General features: G+C 47.8%; 1 protein-coding gene across 1 annotated transcript in view; it reads right to left on the bottom strand.

The window, feature by feature from the left end:
• The window catches only part of Atx-1 (Ataxin 1), a 158,133-nt gene extending 140,398 nt beyond the window's left edge, over nucleotides 1-17,735 (bottom strand). Inside the window, exons 1-2 of the mRNA XM_075669960.1 lie at nucleotides 17,699-17,735; nucleotides 8,095-8,160 (exon numbers count right to left, since the gene is read on the bottom strand). Coding sequence (XP_075526075.1) covers nucleotides 8,095-8,160; nucleotides 17,699-17,735 — 103 coding nt within the window. The remainder of the gene's footprint in view (nucleotides 1-8,094; nucleotides 8,161-17,698) is intronic.
• Nucleotides 17,736-20,551: the final 2,816 nt, after the last annotated feature.

The following is a 20,551-nucleotide window of genomic DNA, read 5'->3' as shown; positions in this document are numbered from 1 at the left end:
GACCGCGTCCCGCGACGTCATGCTACGCGGCCCTGCGATTGGGTCGTGGGGGCGTGACGTAGGGAAGAAGCCCCGACTGGGGACGATCGCCGTGCGCGGGGGAGTCGTGCTGCGAGAGGGACTAGCGCCGGTCACGAGAGGCAAGCTGCGAGGTACGTGAGCGACCAGCTATTTGTGTCCCCAACGCCCCGGCCTGGGGACGTTCACGTGCTTTGTCAGCTTGCGTAAGTGTGGCTTGCTGAGTGGCTCTGCGTTCCGCCCTTGCGGTAGTCGCAGGTGCTCAGTGCGTCACATTTTGCGTGTTCGAACCGTCGCAGACCATTGTCGGTGACTGGAAGCGCTAGGTAGCGTTTGCGAACGCATTTCGGCCCGCGCGCGCAGACCATTGTTCGACGCGGCTTGTAACCCGCCTTCCTCGCCATCGGGAACCGCGGGCGCCGAGTGTACTCCGTGTGTTTGGGTGCAGTCTGGTACATGTTGGCCATTTGTGACCAATAAACGCCTTAACTGTCCTGGACGCCTTGTGTTCCTGGGAGAGCGCCCATGCGTACGGCCAGAGCCGGCCAGGTCTTTCGGCTCGGTGCTCGAACCTGCGGTGGGTCTATCGCCGTGCGCCATCGTGCCGCGTCGTGAGGCTCCACTTCTCGGGGGGGGGGGGGCTACTTGGCGACGCCGTGCGCGGAGACGTACACTGAGCCCACAACGGGTACGTTGCATTCAAGATATCTCTGGTTCTAGGATAGAGGCTTTTCGAAATGAATTGCTTGGCAATAACCCGCAAGAGATTATTTCGATAAGGAACGCTTAATAAGCCTACAATAAATTTTAGACATAACCTCAGACATTTATAGACGCCACTTCCCAGAAAAACCAAGTCTATCTTAAAAAAAAAAAAAAACGTAAGCCATGGATGACCCCTGGTCTTCTAATGATACTTCGCATCGCACGCGTAATGCGAAGACGTGGAATCGTTCCCCACCGGCGGCAAGTTGTTTTTTCATCCACTTTCATCGCCATTAATTTACACTTTCTTTAATTCAATTAGCAAGTACAAGCAATTTCCCCTGTGTTGTCGTTGGCGTCTCATGATATGATTAATAAAAATCGGGCACCTCGGTCAATTCCCTTTCTTCCTAGTATGCCAAGTAAGATTATACATAAGCATGAACTCTATCACAAGTTCGTGGTAAGGAGAAATTCTTCCATTCTTAAAGAACACAAGACGTGCCGAAATCGGTTAAATAAGGAAATTAGAAAGCGCAGATCGCACTACATACTCAAAGAAACAGAAGTCAGCGCAGATAAGAATGGCATACTGCGCAAAAAACTGAATTTATTTCTAAACCGGAATACATCATGGCAAAGTGCGGAAAACCTTACAATCATCGGGAACAAAATATCAGGAATCGAACTTGCAAATATATTTAATGACTACTAGGTGAATATTACACATGGCGCGATGTATAGTAAGTTTATTCAATTTGTTCCTAATACAAATTCATCTTCCATATTTTTTGAGCCTGTAGTGGAAGATGTCTATTCCGTTTTTTCAGAACTTAAGAACAATTCATCTTCTGATATTGATGGCATTAAGATTAGTGCGATTAAATATACGCTGGGTATTCTTCTCTCTTATATTACTCAAATATTCAATCTTTGTTTATCGAGTGCAGTTTTTTCGGAAATAATGCAGGTAGCAAAAGTCAGTGTTTTGTTCAAAAAGGGTGATAAAAATGATGTTAGGAACTATAGACCTATATCTATACTGTCAGTGTTTTCGAAAGAATTATAAAGAGTTATGCACCGTCATCTGTACCAATTTCTCGAAAAACAATGTGATCTACTTGGATTCAGAAAACACAGATCTATAGAAATGGCATTAATGTGGCAAAAAAGTTCATTCCATCCAAATTTGAAAACGAACATGTCGTGCTGGGTATGTATGTAGACTTTAGCAAAGCTTTTGATAATATTCAGCATTCTACGTTGTTTCATAAATTACAATGCTATGGAATTCGTGGTCATCCGCTATAGACTTAATAAAATGTTATCGAAAACATCGCAAACAGGTAGTCGAGATTGATAGAAACTGCTCGGAGCTGAAGTCTATCTTTAAGAGCGTACCGCAGGGAAGCATCCTTGGGCCTCTTTTTTTATAGCCTACATAAATGACCTAATTATCATCTATTCCAACGCTACATGCGTTCTATATGCCGATGATGTCAGCATATTTGTTTCGCTGAAGACAGTATAACGCTCCAGGAAAGAATGAACCAGATTCTTGCGAAACTAAAACACTAGTCATTTCTTAATAATTTAAGCGTAAACACAAATAAAACAAAGGCAGTATTATTTAGATCAAAATATAAGCGATAAACGATAATTTGCATTTTACGTATGGTGATTCTGAAAGTGAGCTGGTAAATTATATAAAAATTCGCGAGTTGCGTTTTCAAGCAATATGCTTTGGAACGAACATATCGACAGTGTGCTGAACCAGTTATCGCGAATTGGGGGCATGACATATAGCTGCAGAGCAGTGTTGCCATTTAAAGTAAAGCTTTCACTTTATAAATCACTATGTTATTCACTCCTCACCTATTGTTTTTTCGGTATGGAGCTCCACAACTTCCACGAACTTGCAAAAAGTATGCGTGACGCAAAATAAACATATCAGAATACTTCTTAACTTACCGTATGATGCCCACACGCGAGAACTGTTTCGGCTGGCCGGAATTTTACCTGTCCGTAATATCTACACTTATAAGTTAACTGTAGCGATCAGGCGCGAAGTGAGAGAAAATTGACCTTTTCTACATGACCTTTCACATGTACAGCAAAACATTACATCGCTTAATACACGATATAAAGAAATGTGGAAAGTAATAACCCCGAAAACAAATTTTTCTAAATATAAGTTATCCTACATAATGGCTACAGTACTTAATAAATATGTGAAAGCTGGTGTAGATTTTCTGCAGTGTACACCGATCGAATTGCGAAAACTGCATATGCTAGGTCTTTGAATTACATTGCCTCTCTAAGGCCTATTTTAAGGCCTTAGGCAAGGAATGGGAGCAGGGATACAACATAATACAAGCGAGCTGCTGCCGTCGCGGCAGCAGCTCGCATTTCCATAAGTGCAGGCGAACTTGCACTTTTTTCTTGAAATCCAGGCAATTAAATGTGCCCTGTGTTATACTAAACGACGTATAGACTCCAAAATCAGATATTTCTGCAAAATTTGGACAAGAACTGGGCAGGGGTGAGCGCAAAATATTTTTTCGACCAGCCGCAGCGAAACAAGCAGGACTATATATATATATATATATATATATATATATATATATATATATATATATATATATATATATATATATATATATACGCCCAAGAATGGAACCACATAGGAAATAAAATCAACTGGCCTCCTTCGGAGTGAAGAAATATGCTCAAGTAAAAGCCTTGCTTGGGCTAGTCGGTTCATGCTTTGAATGAGTAAAGAGCAAGGCGCAATAGACCAGGGAAGAAGAAGCAGGAGAAGGCGCTGGTCCTGTCGTTTGTGTGCTTCTGTCCTGATCTATTGCGCCTTGCTCTTTACTCATTCGGAGTGAAGGCCGGTCCCCAGCCGAAAGGCCAGTAAAATCGTGGTATTTTTTTTTCTATCTTCTACGTGCTTCCATTCCCTGACCTGTTTCACCTCGGCAGGTCAACCGTGGCACTGCGGCACGCGTTCGACCAGCGCTGTAGGTGAATTTGTTACCAGCAGTGCCTTGTGCGGCGTCATTAAAATCCGATTTTTTTTCTAATAATGATTTAATCGACTGATGTGGCCGGAGCGAACGTCAGCAAAATCTTTGTATATTTTCCTACGCGCTCCTATTCAACGGCCTATTTCACGGCCGGATCTTGTAATTCGACGCTCCACTTATATATATGCACGAGTGTGTGTGAGGTGTGCATTATAGTGTTCGCGCGAGTGGCGCCCTGCGGTGAAGTCGGCTCGTCGACTCGCCAAGCTTTGTCAGGCTCCTGTACGCTCCAGCTGCGAGCGCGGCAATTAAATGCTTTCACTTTTACTGCGTTCTCGTCCACCATGGCGCTCTGAAATTAATGTCTATATTTTTGTCGAGTGTTGATTTATGCGCGCAAATATCGGTATTATGAGGCCAACAAACTTTGTATTATTTATGTGCCTTCTATAAAACCACAGCCGTCGCGGTCAGGCACACGATCTCGTGACTCAGTCACATCACACTGAGATTCACATCTGCGCAGCTTTGTGTCACGATCTTCCCGGCTCAATCGCAAAACAGCGCTTCTACTGACGCAGTTTAGATAAACGGTATATATATATATATAGTCATATCATGAGAAGCCAACAAACACTGACACCAACAACAACAAAGGGGAAATTACTTGTGCTTCATAAATGAAATAAAGAACGATAAATTAATGGAAATTAAAGTGGATGAAGAAACAACTTGCCGCAGGTGGGAACTGAACCCACAACCTTCGCATTTCGCGTGCGATGCTCTACCAATTGAGCTACCGCGGCGCCGTTTTCCTATCCACTTTCTTGGGTATTTATGTGTCCTAGTAGAACCCTGGCAGTGTTCGGTTCCCACCTGCGGCAAGTTGTTTTTTCATCCACTTTAATTTCCATTAATTTATCGTTTCTTTATTTAATTTATTAAGCACAAGTAATTTCCCCTATGTTGTCCTTGGTGTCAGTGTTTGTTGGCTTCTTATGATATGACTAATAAAAATCGGGCCCCTCGGTTAACCCCCTTTCTTCTCGTTATATATATATATATATATATATATATGAACAATGCATTTTTATGACCAGGAAGGGATACTGTACAATGGATCACATCCACGTAATCAATCAGGTAATCGAGAAATCTGCAGAGTGCGATCAGCCTCTCTACATGGCTTTCATAGAATACGAAAAGGCATTTGATTCGGTAGAGACAACAGCTGTCATAGAGGCATTACGTAATCAAGGAGTACAAGAGGCTTACGCAAATATTTTGGAAAATATCTACAGAGATTCCACAGCTACCTTCGTTCTGCACAAGAAAAGTAGGAAGATACCTATGAAGAAAGGGGTCAGACAAGGAGGCACAATCTGTCCAATGCTATTCACTGCGTGCTTGGAAGAAGTATTCAAGCTATTAAACTGGGAAGGCTTAGGAGTGAGGATCAACGGCGAATATCTCGGCAGCCTTCGATTTGCAGATGACATCGTCCTGTTCAGCAACACTGGAGACGAGTTACAACAAGTGATTGAGGACGTTAACAGAGAGAGTGTAAGAGTGGGGTGGAAGCTCAATATGCAGAAGACACAGATAATGATGAATAGCCGGGCAAGGGAACAAGAGTTCAGGATCGCCAGTCAGCCTCTAGAATCTGTGAAGGAATACGTTTACCTAGATCAATTACTCGAAGGGGACCTCGATCAAGAAAAGGAAATTTACAGAAGAATAAAAATGGTTTGGAGCGCATACGGCAGACATTGTCAGATCCTGAGTGGAACCTTACCATTTTCATTGAAAAGAAAGGTGTACAATCAATGCATTATACCGATGCTAAGATATGGGGGAGGAACTTGGAGACTTGCAAAGAAGCTTGAGAACAAGTTAAGGACCGCGCAAGGACCTATGGAACGAAGAATGTTAGCCTTAACGTTAAGAGACAGGAAGAGAGCGGTGTGGATCAGAGAGCAAACGGAGATAACCAATATTCTAAGTGATAAGAGAAAAAAAATGAAGCTGGGCAGGCCATGTAATGCGTGGGATGGATAACCGGTGTGCCATTGAGCTTACAGAAAGGGTGCCAAGAGAAGGGAAGTGCAGTCGAGGACGGCAGAAGACTAGGTGGGGTGATGGAATTAAGAAATTCGCAGGCGCAAGTTGGAATCGGTTGGCGCAGCACAGGGGTAATTGTAGATCGGAGGGAGAGGCCTTCGTCCTGCAGTGGACTTAAAATAGATTGATGATGACAAACTACATGAACGTTCAGTCTTCCTAGGATGGACCCCAAGTTTTACTAGACTCCGCTGCAATGCATTCGTGAAGCACTATAGACGCGATATAGTCTGACCCACCCCCGTTTCTGTATGCTTCGCGGTAATTATGCCAGGTCTCTCTCATCAAAACCCCATGCGCACTGTTTCAATAGAAGACAGAGGGACAGACGAGTGTTCGAACAGGAAACGCTCGCCACGTTTGAATGTATACTAACACAGGAGCTTTGAAAACGCATTTGAATATGCATGCACTCTGACTGCTTTACAGTTTAATCGACTTCCCAAAAGCAGAATCGACAGACTTTTCTTTCTTTTTTTTCTCACTCCTATATTTCGCATCTATCGGCGAAAATTGAGAATTCCGAGAACTGTACGGGGGGGTTATGAAGCGCGCAGCGGAAATCGAAAGAGACAGACGTACTATGCGCTCCCTCGATAATTTGAGCGGGGGTGACATCCCCTAAAGTGTCACTTCAGCAGTTCTCTTTCTTTCTTTTTTAACATAGCATCTCTCCGTATTGCAATGATGATATACGTTGTCGGAAAACACGTCGGACGAAACGAAATGGCAGCTGCGAACAAGCGAGTTTACTGCCATCTGTGCGGACGTTCAACAGCGCCCTGCTCGGCGTCACAAATGCTGTCCCGCGCTTTTGTGCGAGCCGCTTCCGCTCGAGAATGATTCAGAATAACGCGAAATGAAAAACGCGATATGCGGAAACGAGTCGACGTTTGCCGTTCTTCAGATGAACACGTACGAAAACGGGAAGAAAAAATTCTGAAGAGATTTACGAGAATCAACCACGCAGAGACACGTTCAACAGCTGTATGGTAACAGTCATATCTGTCACCTTGCGGTACAGGTAGCAGTGTTCCCAGAACTTGCTTTCCGAATGCAGTTGCTATAAGGAACTTATTCATTTTCAAGCAAAGAAGACAGCAGTATTTGACTCCTGTGGTAGACGTTATCAGCGCAAATGAGGAACGCGAGCGCAGACGAAACGATAAGGAAAGCAATTGGTTTATAGCCACACGATGTTACGATATAGCGCGCCGCCCATTCGGTGCAATTCACATAGCAGGTAAGGACGTCCGATGCGTCGCCGACTTGCTCGGATGCGAGGTTGATCTCAGGCACCGATCGGACCTTGCGCGAAAGCAACGAAGAGTGGCTGTATGTCGGCGCAAGGGCCAAATTCTCAGTTTTTCGTTCGTAAGAACTGTTTGCCATTATTGGCAGGCCGTTTTCGTTAATGGGTATGTCCAAGATTACTATTCACTGACAACTGCTCTTAGGAACAGTTCTACAGCGCAAGAACTATAGTTTGTGAATGCGGGCCGATGAGCCGAATTAACAGTCTTTCGTTCTTTGCCATTGGGCAACCAGCTTCGCTAATAATATATGCCCGTCATCACGATTGGCTGACGGCTGTTCTTACGAAGAGTTCTAGCGTAAGTGCTGTAATATTTATTGGCTCAGGGCCCGTATTCAAACACATGCAAAAAAAAAAGAAAGAAAGAAACAAAGAAAACAAGGCTCTTACGAACGAAAAGCTTTGTGAATACGGCCTCCAGGCGACAATTCCCAAAGCTTTTCGTTCGTATTAACTGTTCGTTACTGACCGACCTTGTTCGTAAATAATTTGTTAGCTGATAGAAGTGACCGGCGTGTGTTTTTTACGGACCGCTCTATTGCGAAACTCGGCCATTATTCACGAAACGGTCTTACGCTAGCCTTGTTCGTAATAGAAAATTGCAGCCAATCTTGATGCTGGACATACTATACTAGCGGAGGCGGCTGGCCAATGGCAAGAACACTTATGAACCAGAAGCTTTGGGAGTGCGGTGTCTGCTCAGCAAATACGGGCGCTGGGATTGAATTCACGAAGCTTTCCGTCCGTCAGAATTGCTAGTCATTATTGGCCAGTCACGCCGTCCAGTCACCGACTCGACTCGGCGCCCGTTCTTACAAACAGCTCCGTAGCGCAAGAAATGGTGTGTGGAACAGGTCTCAATGAGAAATGGTGAGCATGAGTGTCTGCAAAAAAGGCCAGACGCACCGATCTTGCCGTTCCTTTTCCAGCGTCCAAGGTGCCTCTGTGAATTCACACTTGGGTCCCCGCTTCCTGTTCGCGCAAAGAAGAAAAGACAATGTAAGAGGCGGCTCATTATCGACAGCCTTCCTGTCTGGAGAGATTAAAGTCTGGTATAGTTATGGATGGGGGGGGGGGGGGAGTATACGTATAGTAACATACAAGCATTAGGACGAAAAGAGCTCACTTGAACGGGACAAGAAAGGGAGACAGGCAGCCTTCTCTAAACCTATATGACTGCGGTTCATGACGATGCATGTATGCATGTACTGTCGGCCAAAAAAGTAAACGGACCACGGCTATGCCACGGCTCCAGTGGCCGGAGCGGCTGCGGGGCCACACCGGGGCGCTGCTATCGCGCCCCGCGCGCTGACGACGAGAGTGCCCCGAGTGACGCCAGACTTCGCCCTCACTCTCACGTGGTACCTCATCACGCTTGATACATTTCTAGTGCACCGTTCGGTTGCTCTGTTGCTAACAGTCGCGACGAAGGGGACCGTGCGTCGCTGGTAGTTTAGAGTTACTGTATATGCTACCGTGATACCGTTACTGTATGTGCTACCTGCGGTAGCACATACAGTAACTCTATGGTAGTTCAGCACATGGCGCTGTCGTGCAGTAGCGGGCGGCCGCAGCGCATCAAAGCGCGGCACTCAGAAGGAACGAAGAGCCGTCCTGATTGTTGTTTTGCTTATATTCCCCTTGTGTTTCATATTAGTGCATGTCGCCGGAGTCCACCGCTGCTCGATTTTAGGCAGCATAACGCAAGTAGCCGCAACGGCGGCTACGGTGACGCACGCTCTTTCACGTCCGCGCAATAATTTAGATAGTGGGAAGCGCTGTGCGGATGGACGGAGCTATAACGGCGGCGCTCTACGACTCGATGCCAAGGCGAGTAAGCCAAGTCACCGCGGTCGACGGCAACCTTTCATCGCACCGAGGACCCCTTCAAATCACGGAATGCTTCCGTGAATAAACTTTCACGACTGACTAGTTTCTCCGATTCGTCTTGCCAATAATATCTTCCTGGCCGTACTTTTGTAATGTTTCACAACGGCCTACGCATTGTAGTAGCTAACTAAAGCAGTTTTCAGAGGCGTCACTAATATAAATAGAAACCCACTGCTGGAGACACTGCCGGAAAAGTAATCTTGACAGAAAAGCCGTGCCCTCAGTAAAGCTTTGCGCCTGTAACTTATTGCGCGGGCGTGAAAGAGCGCGCGTCACCGTAGCCGCCGTTGCGGCTATTTGCGTTATGCTGCCTAAAATCGAGCAGCGGTGGACGCCGGCGACATGCACTAATATGAAACACAAGGTGAATATAAGCAAAACAACAATCAGGACGGGTCTTCGTTCCTTCTGAGTGCCGCGCGTTGATGCGCTGCGGCCGCCCGCTACTGCACGACAGCGCCATGTGCTGGACTACCAGCGACGCACGGTCCCCTTCGTCCCGACCGTCAGCAGCAGAGCAACCGAACGGTGCACTAGAAATGTATCAAGCGTACAGTGTACTAGAATAGGGGCAGTGTGCTCATTGCCGCATCCCTGCGACACGTCGCCGTGGCGCACTCAGCGTCGACGGCTCTGGCGCCCGCCAGAGGCGCTGCCGCCTATTTATCCTGAAAACTTCCCCTCGCTTCGTGTGTTCTGTTGGATCGACATGCTGTCGACTGCAAGTCCCCCCGGCGTTTTCAGCCGTACCCTTTGTGCTTGCTCTGCGCTTGACGCTTCAATCAATGTGCACTGGGAGTGAATGAGAATGGCAAGCCGCAGTCGAAATTACTACTTTGCACCCTAGTGCAGAACTGTCTACAGTCGCGTGAAAGATGCACCAAAGGCGTCTTCTTTTTTTCAGCGTTCCACGTGATGAACAACGGCGAAATGAATGGGACAGGAACCTCCACCATGCAGATAAGACACTGGATGAATCTTGCGCGGTCTGTGAGTTGCACTTCGAACCGCGATTCATAATTAGATACTTCATGCACCTTATAGACGGCAAAGAGGTGCGCATTCGTTGTGAGAAGCCACTGCTATCAGAAAATGATGTTCCTACGATTCTTCCGAATTTACCGCAGTACCTGAGGAAGACGACACCGAAGCCCAGGAACAAAAGGAAAAGGTGTGAAAGCACCCGCGAAGAAAACAAGCCGATGCGCACTGGACAATAACCATTCGGAGTTTTCACTGGCTGCTCCCGGCGCTTCCGGGATAGACCACGACTCGGCGCAAGAGGAGGGCGTTACAGCGGAGCGTCAACACTGTTGGTCGTTTCTTTTTGATTTAAAGACTCCTTTCAAGTATTGGCGTTCACATCAACTCCCTGACCTTGACGGAGTGCTTTACTGAACGCCGACCAACCCAAAAGAGGGCGACGTCACGTCTGATAAAGTAGTCGTGTTCCTCTGCGACAGACAACCCGATGTTTACTGCAAGGTATACATGAGGCGACAACTGATTAAGGAACTCAGCCTGAAATCTTAGGAACAAGCAGAGAACATACAGAAAAGCGTGGACGGGGCAACGTGAAAATGTTTGCTTTAGTACAACACACTTCCGCGCTGCACGCGCCTCACCTGCGAAAAAAAAAAAGAAAGAAAAACTAAGTGGTGGGTAAATTCGGCGCGGAGATGCTGGAAACGCAGATGCACGGTCGTTGTGCCAAAGCCAGACTCGCAATTTTATCGATCAGCAGGAGAAAACACTCGAGTGTCCCTTGCTACAGTGACTGCAGCGGCCGTATCAAGCTATTAACAGAACGGTGTTAATAGCAAGTCTTAGGTCTATTCGATTCAGCCAAGTTTCTCTGCACCTATTAACTGTGCACTGTGCCCAGGCCTTCGATTACCCGAGGGGCAGCGGTGCACCCTGGACCCCCGTGCACGATTGAACGGGGTGCAAGGCAAGGTGCCACCGCGGTGCAGTGCACCCTTGAACCCTGCAGCGAGTGGGTGCAGCCCGGCACACCATAACTGGCACCCCCTGCACCTTTTCGTTCGTGGTGCCGTGCACCTTTTTTATTCATTCATTCATTCATTCGCGCCTCCGGCAACCAAACATCGCCAACCATCTGTAGATCAACCGCAACAATAGTAATTTAGTTCAGTGCACACTGCGAAGGTGCACCAAAAGAAGTTTCGTGCGTTGCATGTCGTGCATTTTGCTTTTATCACGGTCAGAACAGCAGCGCGCTGGATGGATGGAAGGTAGGAGCGTCCCCTTTGAAACGGGCTGATGGCAGTTGCCACTATGCTCAGCGATAGCCGTTCTACCGCAACGCGTAGAAAAGTTTCAGGTGACGCTGCGAACCGCTCCACCTGTCGGTGGCGACACGAAGTACGTCAAGCTCTGCCGCGTTGTGAGCGCACTACAACTATTCTAGTACACTGTAATCAAGCGTGATGAGGTACCACGTGAGAGTGAGGGCGAAGTCTGGCGTCACTCGGGGCACTCTCGTCGTCAGCGCGCGGAGCGCGATAGCAGCGCCCCGGTGTGGCCCCGCAGCCGCTCCAGCCACTTGAGCCGTGGTCCGTTTACTTTTTTGGCCGACAGTACGTACACATTCTCTCGCAACTTGCCCTGAGTGACTACGCGTGAAGTTGTGTTTGCTCAGCTGAGGCTTTACCGTCGTCTCTTAGCTCTTCAATTCGCTCCTCGCGTGCGCGAGAATCGTAGAGACGACATAACAAAAAAGGCCTAGCACGGCATTGCCTCACATCATGCCGCGTCGCGAGTGCTGCTGTGCTGGCAGCGTGCCGCCACACATGCGCGAAAGGAGCCCGGCCCACAGACCGCAGAATGGCGGTGAGGCACGAGAAGGAGCGGGGGTCCCGTCCTCGTGGGCGCCACAGTAGAGGTGACTCGGACGCACTGAGGTCTGACGACACCGCCCTCAGACGCGCACTGCATGCGTTCGGGTGCACGCTTCACGGCATTGAAAATGATTGAGCAGACGCCCATTTGTCTGGCCGCTTTAAGGTCACGTCACAGAGACAATAGACGGGCCACGACATTCCTCATCCCGGGAATAGAAAGAACCGAAAAATTGAGATCCGCGAGGTAAATAAAGATAAAACAAAAGAAGACAAGAAAAGTTGCGCCCGTTGTCGCTTGAACGTGCACGCACGCGCGCACACGCAACTAGTGACTCGTCACTTTTGACTTGTTCGACAGGCGCGCATGCTTCGCCGGACGGACACAGAAGTCTGCTCGTTCATGTGTGCTCTCGGAGGCCCGTTTTCAAGGCGTGCCTTGTGGCGGCGCAAGTTGATTTAGAGCAGCTGGCAACTAAAAGAAGTGCCATCTTCAACAGTAGCGCTGAACACAGGGACAAGCGAAAGAACACAGACTTGTGCAGCACATGTCGATGTCCTTTCGCTAGTCCCTGTCTTATGTGCTGCTGTTGAAGATGAATCGCTACCAACTTGCAATACTAAAGAAAGAGGCGTCATCATCCAACAACTGCGCTTAAACGTCCCTCTTGACGATCAGCAAGTGCATCGAGGCCCTCAAGGTCTACATAGGGAACAAATTACGGGCCTCGGACTACAGTTTCTAACGATTTCATTTACGGCGCGTGAAAGTGTAGCCATTGAAGCAGCATTGTGGAAACCGAAGTAATACCAGCCGCAACCTGTTATACTATTTTCAGGCAGCGAGGCTACCCTACAATTGGTGCAAGAGAGGTTGCCCCTATAGACTATTCAACGCACGTTAAGTACTGTTAAAGAATTACGCGTCATGTGTTTTACCGTCGTTTTTCAGTGGCTATCCTCACACATCGACGTAGCAGGCAACGAAGCTGCTGACAGTCCGCACAGCGTTTGCATTCAGGCCAACGAAGAAACCTCCTCACCACACAAAAACAGCGGTGGGACAGGCTGTCTTTAGGCCGCTTTCGTTCGTTGCGGTCTTCACCGCACCAACCTTAAGCGACTAAGCGATTACACAGAACCGAAGCTACCTGCCATCGCATCCGCAAAAGGTCAGCGCGAAATTTAGGAGGGGGGTGTTTCAGGATTGCCATTTGTTAGGCGTGTTGGTAAACTGACTTGGAAAGCGTGTTTAGCGCCAGCGAACAAGGACAGAAGGGAGACGACACCACAATGCGCTATCAAATAGCGCATTGTGGTATCGTCTCCCTTCTGTCCTTGTTCGCTGGCGCTAAATACGCTTTCTAAGGAGGTGTTTCACCGCGATACAGAACTGAACTGTGATTGGTGAGATTTATGGGCGGTATATCAGGGCCAAGTGGATGACCCACGGCATGTTGCGCCCTGTTTCAAATCCGTCCTAACGTTTAGTCTTCCCGGTATAAATGGTCGTGGGTTCGACTTCCACCAAAGTCTGTGGATTCGAGTGCCTTAATTAACCTTACCTTAACTATAACTAAATGGTCGAGGGTACGACTCTCACCAAAGGACGTGGATTCGAGTGCCTTAATTAACCTTCCCTTAAGTATAACTAAATGGTCCAGGGTTCGACTCCCACCAAAGGCCGTGTATTTGAGTGCCTTAATTAACCTTCCCTAAACTATAACTAAATGATCGTGGGTTCGACTCCCACCAAGGCCCGTGGGTTCGAGTGCCTTAGCATTACCTTAACTATAACTAAATGGTCGCGGGTTCGACTCCCACCAAAGTCTGTGGATTAGAGTGCCTTAATTAACCTTACCTTAACTATAACTAAATGGTCGCGGGTTCGACTCCCACCAAAGTCTGTGGATTCGAGTGCCTTAATTAACCTTACCTTAACTATAACTAAATGGTCGAGGGTACGACTCTCACCAAAGGACGTCGATTTGAGTGCCTTAATTAACCTTCCCTTAAGTATAACTAAATGGTCGAGGGTTCGACTCCCACCAAAGGCCGTAGATTCGAGTGCCTTAATTAACCTTCCCTTAAGTATAACTAAATGGTCCAGGGTTCGACTCCCACCAAACGACGTGGATTCGAGTGCCTTAATTAACCTTTGCTTAACTATAACTAAATGGTCGAAGGTTCGATTCCCACCAAGGGCCGTGGATTCAAGTGCCTTAATTAACATTGCCTTAAGTATAACTAAATGGTCGAGTATTCGACTCCCACCAAAGGCCGTGGATTCGAATGCCTTAATTAACCTTCCCTTAAGTATAACTAAATGGTCCAGGGTTCGACTCCTACCAAAGGCCGTGGATTCGAGTGCCTTAATTAACCTTTGCTTAACTATAACTAAATGGTCGCGGGTTCGACTCCCACCAAAGGCCGTGGATTCGAGTGCCTTAATTAACCTTACCTTAATTATAACTAACTGGTCGTGGGTTCGACTCCCACTAAAGGCCGTGGATTCGAGTGCGTTAATTAACCTTACCTTAACTACAACTAAATGGTCGTGGGTTCGACTCCCACCAAAGGCCGTGGATTCGAGTGCGTTAATTAACCTTACCTTAACTACAACTAAATGGTCGTGGGTTCGACTCCCACCAAAGGCCGTGGATTTGAGTGCCTTAATTAACCTCCCCTTAATTATAAATAAATGGTCGAGGGTTCGACTCCTACCAAAGGCCGTGGATTCGAGTGCCTTAATTAACCTTTGCTTAACTATAACTAAATGGTCGAAGGTACGATTCCCACCAAAGGCCGTGAATTCAAGTGCCTTAATTAACCTTGCCTTAAGTATAACTAAATGGTCGAGTATTCGGCTCCCACCAAAAGCCGTGGATTAGAGTGCCTTAATTAACCTTACCTTAACTATAATTAAATGGTCGTGGGTTCGGCTCCCAACAAAGTCCGTGGATTCGAGTGCCTTAATTAACTTTACCTTAACTATAGCTAAATGGTCGTGGGTTCGATTCCCACTAAAGGTCGTGTGGTCGAGTGCCTTAATTAGCCTTATCTTAATTATCGCTAAAAGGTCGTGGGTTCGAATCCTGCCAATGGTCGTGGGTATGACCATCGACGTTGACACCATCAATTTTGGTGCCATTGAATTTTGGTCCCACCTAAGGTCGAGGATTACGCTCCCACCATAGGTCGCGGGTTCGTGTGCCTTAAGAACTCCATCTTAATTAACTTCGCCTTAATTAAAACGAATGGCTGTGGGTTCGACCACCCATTCTGGTGCCATTGAATTTTGGTGCCATAACGCCGGGCGGTCAATTTTTCGATTACGCCGTACAACGGATTTTTCGACCCGTCAGCCACTAAATGCCCGTTTATAGTCCGACGTTATCGGCGAGCGTCGTTCGCGGTCAGTCACGCTACGTCGGTTGCGCTGCGCCAGCCGAGATGCCTTCAACGCGCGCGCCGTCGGCTGCTATCTTCGGAGCATGCGCAGAACGTTCGCCAAGTCGCGCGCCGTCCGCAAAAGCCGTCTGCGGAGTTGTGTTGGCGCCTTTTTCTTCGCGCGCAATGCATTGTGGGTCGACGCGGTCGGCGGCGCTGGCGCGCGAATGGAGCAGGAGCCAAATTTGCGCCGAGCCCGTCGAGGCGCGCTGGCAGCCGCCGGTTACACCGGTTACGTCGGCGCTGCAGTGCGTCGGACTAAAAAGAAGGAGTTGTTTTCGCCAACGTAACGTAGCGCGCGCGCGTTACGTCGGACTATATTGACGCCTTAAGAGGCCGCCTAGTCCAATACATGGTAACCCACCGTGGTTGCTTTGTGGCTATGGCATTGCGCTGCTAAGCATGAGGTCGCGGGATCGAATCCCGGCCACGGCGGCCACATTTGGATGGGGGCGAAATGCGACGCCGCCCGTGTACTTAGATGTAGGTGTCCGTTAAAAAGCCCCAAGCTGGTCAAAATTTCCGGTGTCCCCACTACGGCGTGCCTCATAATTAGATCGTGGTTTTGGCGCGTAAAATCCCATAATTAGTTTTTCTAAAATACATGTTAAACGCAGAAAAGCTTTTCTGGGATAACCACTGGGCCGATTTTAATTAATTTGTTGCACTTGAGAGAGAACGTTGAACTCTAGTGACCCTTGGAAGCGGAATTTCGATTTAGCGCCTAAATTTTCTTTAGGGAATTTTGAAAGTTCGGTAAGCTTGAAAAAAAGAAATGGAATGACGAAGTTTGCAAATTCGTAGCTCGGCGCCTAGAAGAGATATCGAAATTAAGTATGTAAACTGCATCCGTTAGAACATCCAAAGCGGACAAATTCGATATCTTGCGTGAATTTTTGTCATATTTTAAAAGGGTTTTGCAAAAGTTCCACTCACAAAATAGTGCTCTATTTGAAAGTCATGTATAATATATCAGTTTTGTCCGCTTTAGATGTACTGTTAGGTGCAATTTACAGAATCGTGATATAATTTTTTATTGCTGAGTTAAAAACTTGATAGTAGCGTTTCATGACAATTTGCGATTTTTGACAATTTTTAATAAAATGTCGACAAACTAAATCAAAAATTCGCAACCAACAGTCACTAGACTTTTTCTTTTAAATGCAACAAATATCATCAAATTTGGTGTAGTGGTTGCCGAGAAAGATGATTTCTCCTTTTCCATGTATTTACATAGGAGGCCAGAGGAAGCTTTAGCTCGAGAGCACCTATTTAAACACATGAGAAAGGAGAAATCGTTTTTCTCAGCAACCACTGCAATAAGGTTGATGAGATTTGTTGCATTTAAAAGGAAAAGTTAAAGTCTAGTGACCGTTGCTTGCGAATTTTCGCTTACTCTATAGTTTAAGGTCGCGTAATATGAAGTTTTCGAATCGCGGTGAAGCGAGAGGCCGCACGAAGCGGTTTACTCCCCGCTGTTGGCGCTCTTCATCAGGCCAGCGTTGTGATAGCGAGTGTTCGTGGTCATCGAGTGAGATCTGCTGACGTTTGCCTGTGCGGTGCGTGGCACCATACCCGCTAGTTTAATTAGCAGGCGAAGGTTTACGGAAATTTACACGGCCGATAAAACTATGAACCTTAGTTCGGGTAGTTGTCTAATATCTTGTTATCACTATCAACGCTTCGCTGTATACTGCGACCTTTTGTTGTCCTTCCATAAAGTGAAATAAAGCCGCCTTACCCATAAGTTTCCTTAAACTCCACAAAAGATGGATAGGCAGATAGAATGGCCAATTCATAAAGATTCTTTCTTTTGTTATGACGGTTGAGGGGTTGTTTGCAACCGATATTGCGAAGAGGAAACGTTCTCGAGAACATTGTGGAGACTCATATGAAACACCTGATATTGAGACACAGTTTCGAGGCCTAGAAGCTAGAGGCCGGGGTCGCGCCCGCCGATGCGGTGCGATTGCACGAGCTCGTCCACGCCACATAGGAATAGCGGCAACAGGGACTCGCATTGCTGTCTACACCTACGCTCTCTGCGACGTAGCACGTGCCCGTATAGTAAGTAGCACGCGCTTCGAACAGCGCCAGGCATGGATGGCGTAAATCATTTAAATTTCGCGCTCTTTTTTTTAAGCTTTCGTAGGAACTATTGCGGAAATTGAGCCACGTGCTGGTCATTCTAATTAGCGCTCAGCAACGGATTTCCGATTTATTACTGAATCCGCGTTCCAGCAGCTTATATTTGATATTTTTCGAAATAACTGCGTTCGTTAAATTAATTATAAAGTGAAAGGACTCACTCGCATCCAGCTCCAAGACCACTAGCGTTGGCTTCATGCTCGGGCAATGAATCACCGATTTTTCTTTTTTCGAGCTTTTCCTTTTCTTTTTTTCTTTCTCTCCGCAGCCGTTTGACTTTTCTCACATCGGGAAGCGGACCGCGTCCGCGCGCCGGAGTTCGGAACGTCGATTAAAAAAAAAGAAGAAAGAAGAAAGAAAAATAAAACTCGCTCAGCTTGGCGCGCTCGGCGGCTCCTTCTGGCGAAAAGGTGAGCGCTCCGCCGGCGCCAGCTTTCACCCGGCGGTCTCCTCCTCCTCCTCCTCGCGCTTCGTGATGTGGGGAGAGTCCCCGCGGCGGACACACGCGCGCGCACGCAGCCGGCTGCGGCCAACGCTTCCCGGAATCGGCGATGACGAGCGCGACGACCACAGCGCGTGCACAGCAAGCGCGTCCATCCGCGGGCGACCCGCCCTCCGTTCATTCGCCGTTGCTTCTGGCGACGCATCCGCCCCCCCCCCCCCCCCCGGTGCCTCACTCACCCCCCTTCATTGCCTGTGAAGCCTCTATTGACTGTTCTTTCAAGCGGCCTTTTCTGTCCACGATCCGGTGCGCAGGACGCGCGGAGAGCGGCTTTGTTACGGTCACGCCGGGTCACTCGCTCTGACCTTGGCGTTTGTTTATCCCGGCTAGGCGGAGAGGAAGGAGTTAATTGAGTTCATCCTCAGGTGATATATCAGGCATTCGTATGTAATAATAATAATAATAATAATAATAATAATAAACCTTGGCACTGTTGTTGTTGTCACTCATTAAGCCTATGGTTCGCGTGCAATTAAGGGATTGCGCAGGAACCGAGTCCATGAGGTTGAATGATAGGAGAAACCGAAATTCTGGAAATGGGACCTATTATTATGCTAACTTCCAATAATGGAAACATTCCATTAGTGAAAAGGATTCCATCGGCTCAGCAAGCTCGCATGTTGTCAGGCAGATAGCAACGAGGAGAGACAGCAAGAAGTGGCACGAATTGGGGAACCTGTACTGAAAAGTGCAGTACGTGCGAAAAGGGGAAAACAAATGAATTTGACGGGGCAAGAATGGGTGGGGTCGATAAGGGAATCCTGGGTGGCGGAGCAAACGTTTCCTCAGACCGAATCTTCGCCGCGGAAGGAAGAGAAAGTGTCCGCAATCGTCAAATGGCATTAAATTTTTACCCTGCTTTAACGCGAACAAAACGGGAAGTGGAGTCATTTTGTACCTCTTGACACAGAGGCAACGTGTCTGTGTGCATGCTTGGTAAAGGGCGCCAGTGTAGCTGGACTTGTCGATTTACTGTGCCCTTTGCGTTGGTTTATACTTGATGTGTCATCAAGAGGACTTACTTCGTGTGTGCTAGCTTTGCTGAGTGCACAGCTGCATCGCACTCTTTACTTCCCAGCTTTGGTGCATCGTACCGTTTGAAAGACGGCTGTCAGGCAGGCCCGAGCGTCTGCGTGATCACATGGGTGTGTACGCTTCTAGCTAATAGCGCATGAATTTCCGTTTTGCAGTTTCCGCGAATGGAAGAATCACGCTGTGAAAACGATGGTATAATACTCCTTCAAGACCAACTTGAAGAACTGGCAAATGCTTCTTCGGCTTATCCCAAGTTTGAATTAAGACATTTGTCTGGCATCAGTTACTACAGCCGAGTTCACGTTGCGGCCAGCTGCGTCATAAAGTGAGAGTACCTCTGTTTTCTCCGTGTCTCGGTGGTGAGGTGTAGCGAAGGCCAGCATGGCGGTAGCTCAGAAAAAACGAGTAGACCACACCACTAAAAAGCTTAGGACTACGGTGAAACAGATCTCCCGTATAATTCGTAGAGTAACTTATCACCGAAAAGGTTTCAAGGAAACAGAGACGATCCGGCTCGTTCAAGCTTTTGTGCTAAGTCGTCTCACGTATAGCCTCCCTTTCCAGGACCCCACGAAAACAGAACTAAAGGCCCTAGATGCGTTGATCAGAACGTCGTACAAAGCGGCTCTCGGCCTACCACAGGGAACCTCTACTGAACGCCTGGTGGCCCTCGGGATTCACAATAACTACGAGGTGCTACGGGCAGCGACGCTCATATCTCAACGGGAGAGGCTTAGCTTAACCTCCTCTGGCAGAAAATTACTTTGCCGCGTAGGTTACCCTACTCGTCCACAGTGTGCGGGAGAAGAAATCGAATCTCTGCCTTAAGTCCTTCGTGAAAGGGTCATAATAGCCCCAATCCCTAAGAACATGAGTCTGAAATACCACCGGGGTCGTAGAAGTGCTCGAGCTCGAAAGTTAATGCAGCAATTAGGTGGAAACCCGGATACAGTCTACACAGATGTCGCTCGATGTGGTGCCTACAAGTACGCCCTCGCAGTAGTAGGAGCGGCCGCAGATCAAGGGCCTGTGACTTGCGCCACGGCTACAATTGCATCTGCGAATACCGCAGAAGCTTCAGCCATCGCGCTAGCTATTCAAACTAACGACGCTCCGGGACAATCGTCGATAACTCTCACAGATTGCCAAGTCGCATGTAGACTCTTCCTTACCGGGAGGCTACCACACAGCACCACTCACCTACTAGGATCCAACCTAATGCAGAAACACATGATCATCTGGTGCCCGGGTCACGAAGGACTCGAGGGCAATGAGAGAGCGGACGACGCAGCTTGTGCTTTTGTCAACCGAGCAGCCGACCACTCTGACGAAAACCCCTTCTTACCACGAGACACATCCTTGAGCACCAACGGCGCGAGCGAAGAAAGTACAGTCCACCACGCCCTGACCTATCCAGGTGGGACTCTTATGACTGGCGCCGAATACAGACGCACACATTTTCAAACCTCTATTTGAA

The sequence above is a fragment of the Dermacentor variabilis genome, chromosome 1 (assembly GCF_050947875.1).
Source record: "Dermacentor variabilis isolate Ectoservices chromosome 1, ASM5094787v1, whole genome shotgun sequence".
Taxonomy (NCBI): Eukaryota; Metazoa; Arthropoda; class Arachnida; order Ixodida; family Ixodidae; genus Dermacentor; species Dermacentor variabilis.
The sequence above is the reverse complement of the archived record's forward strand: the minus strand, read 5'-3'. Positions and strand labels throughout refer to the sequence as shown.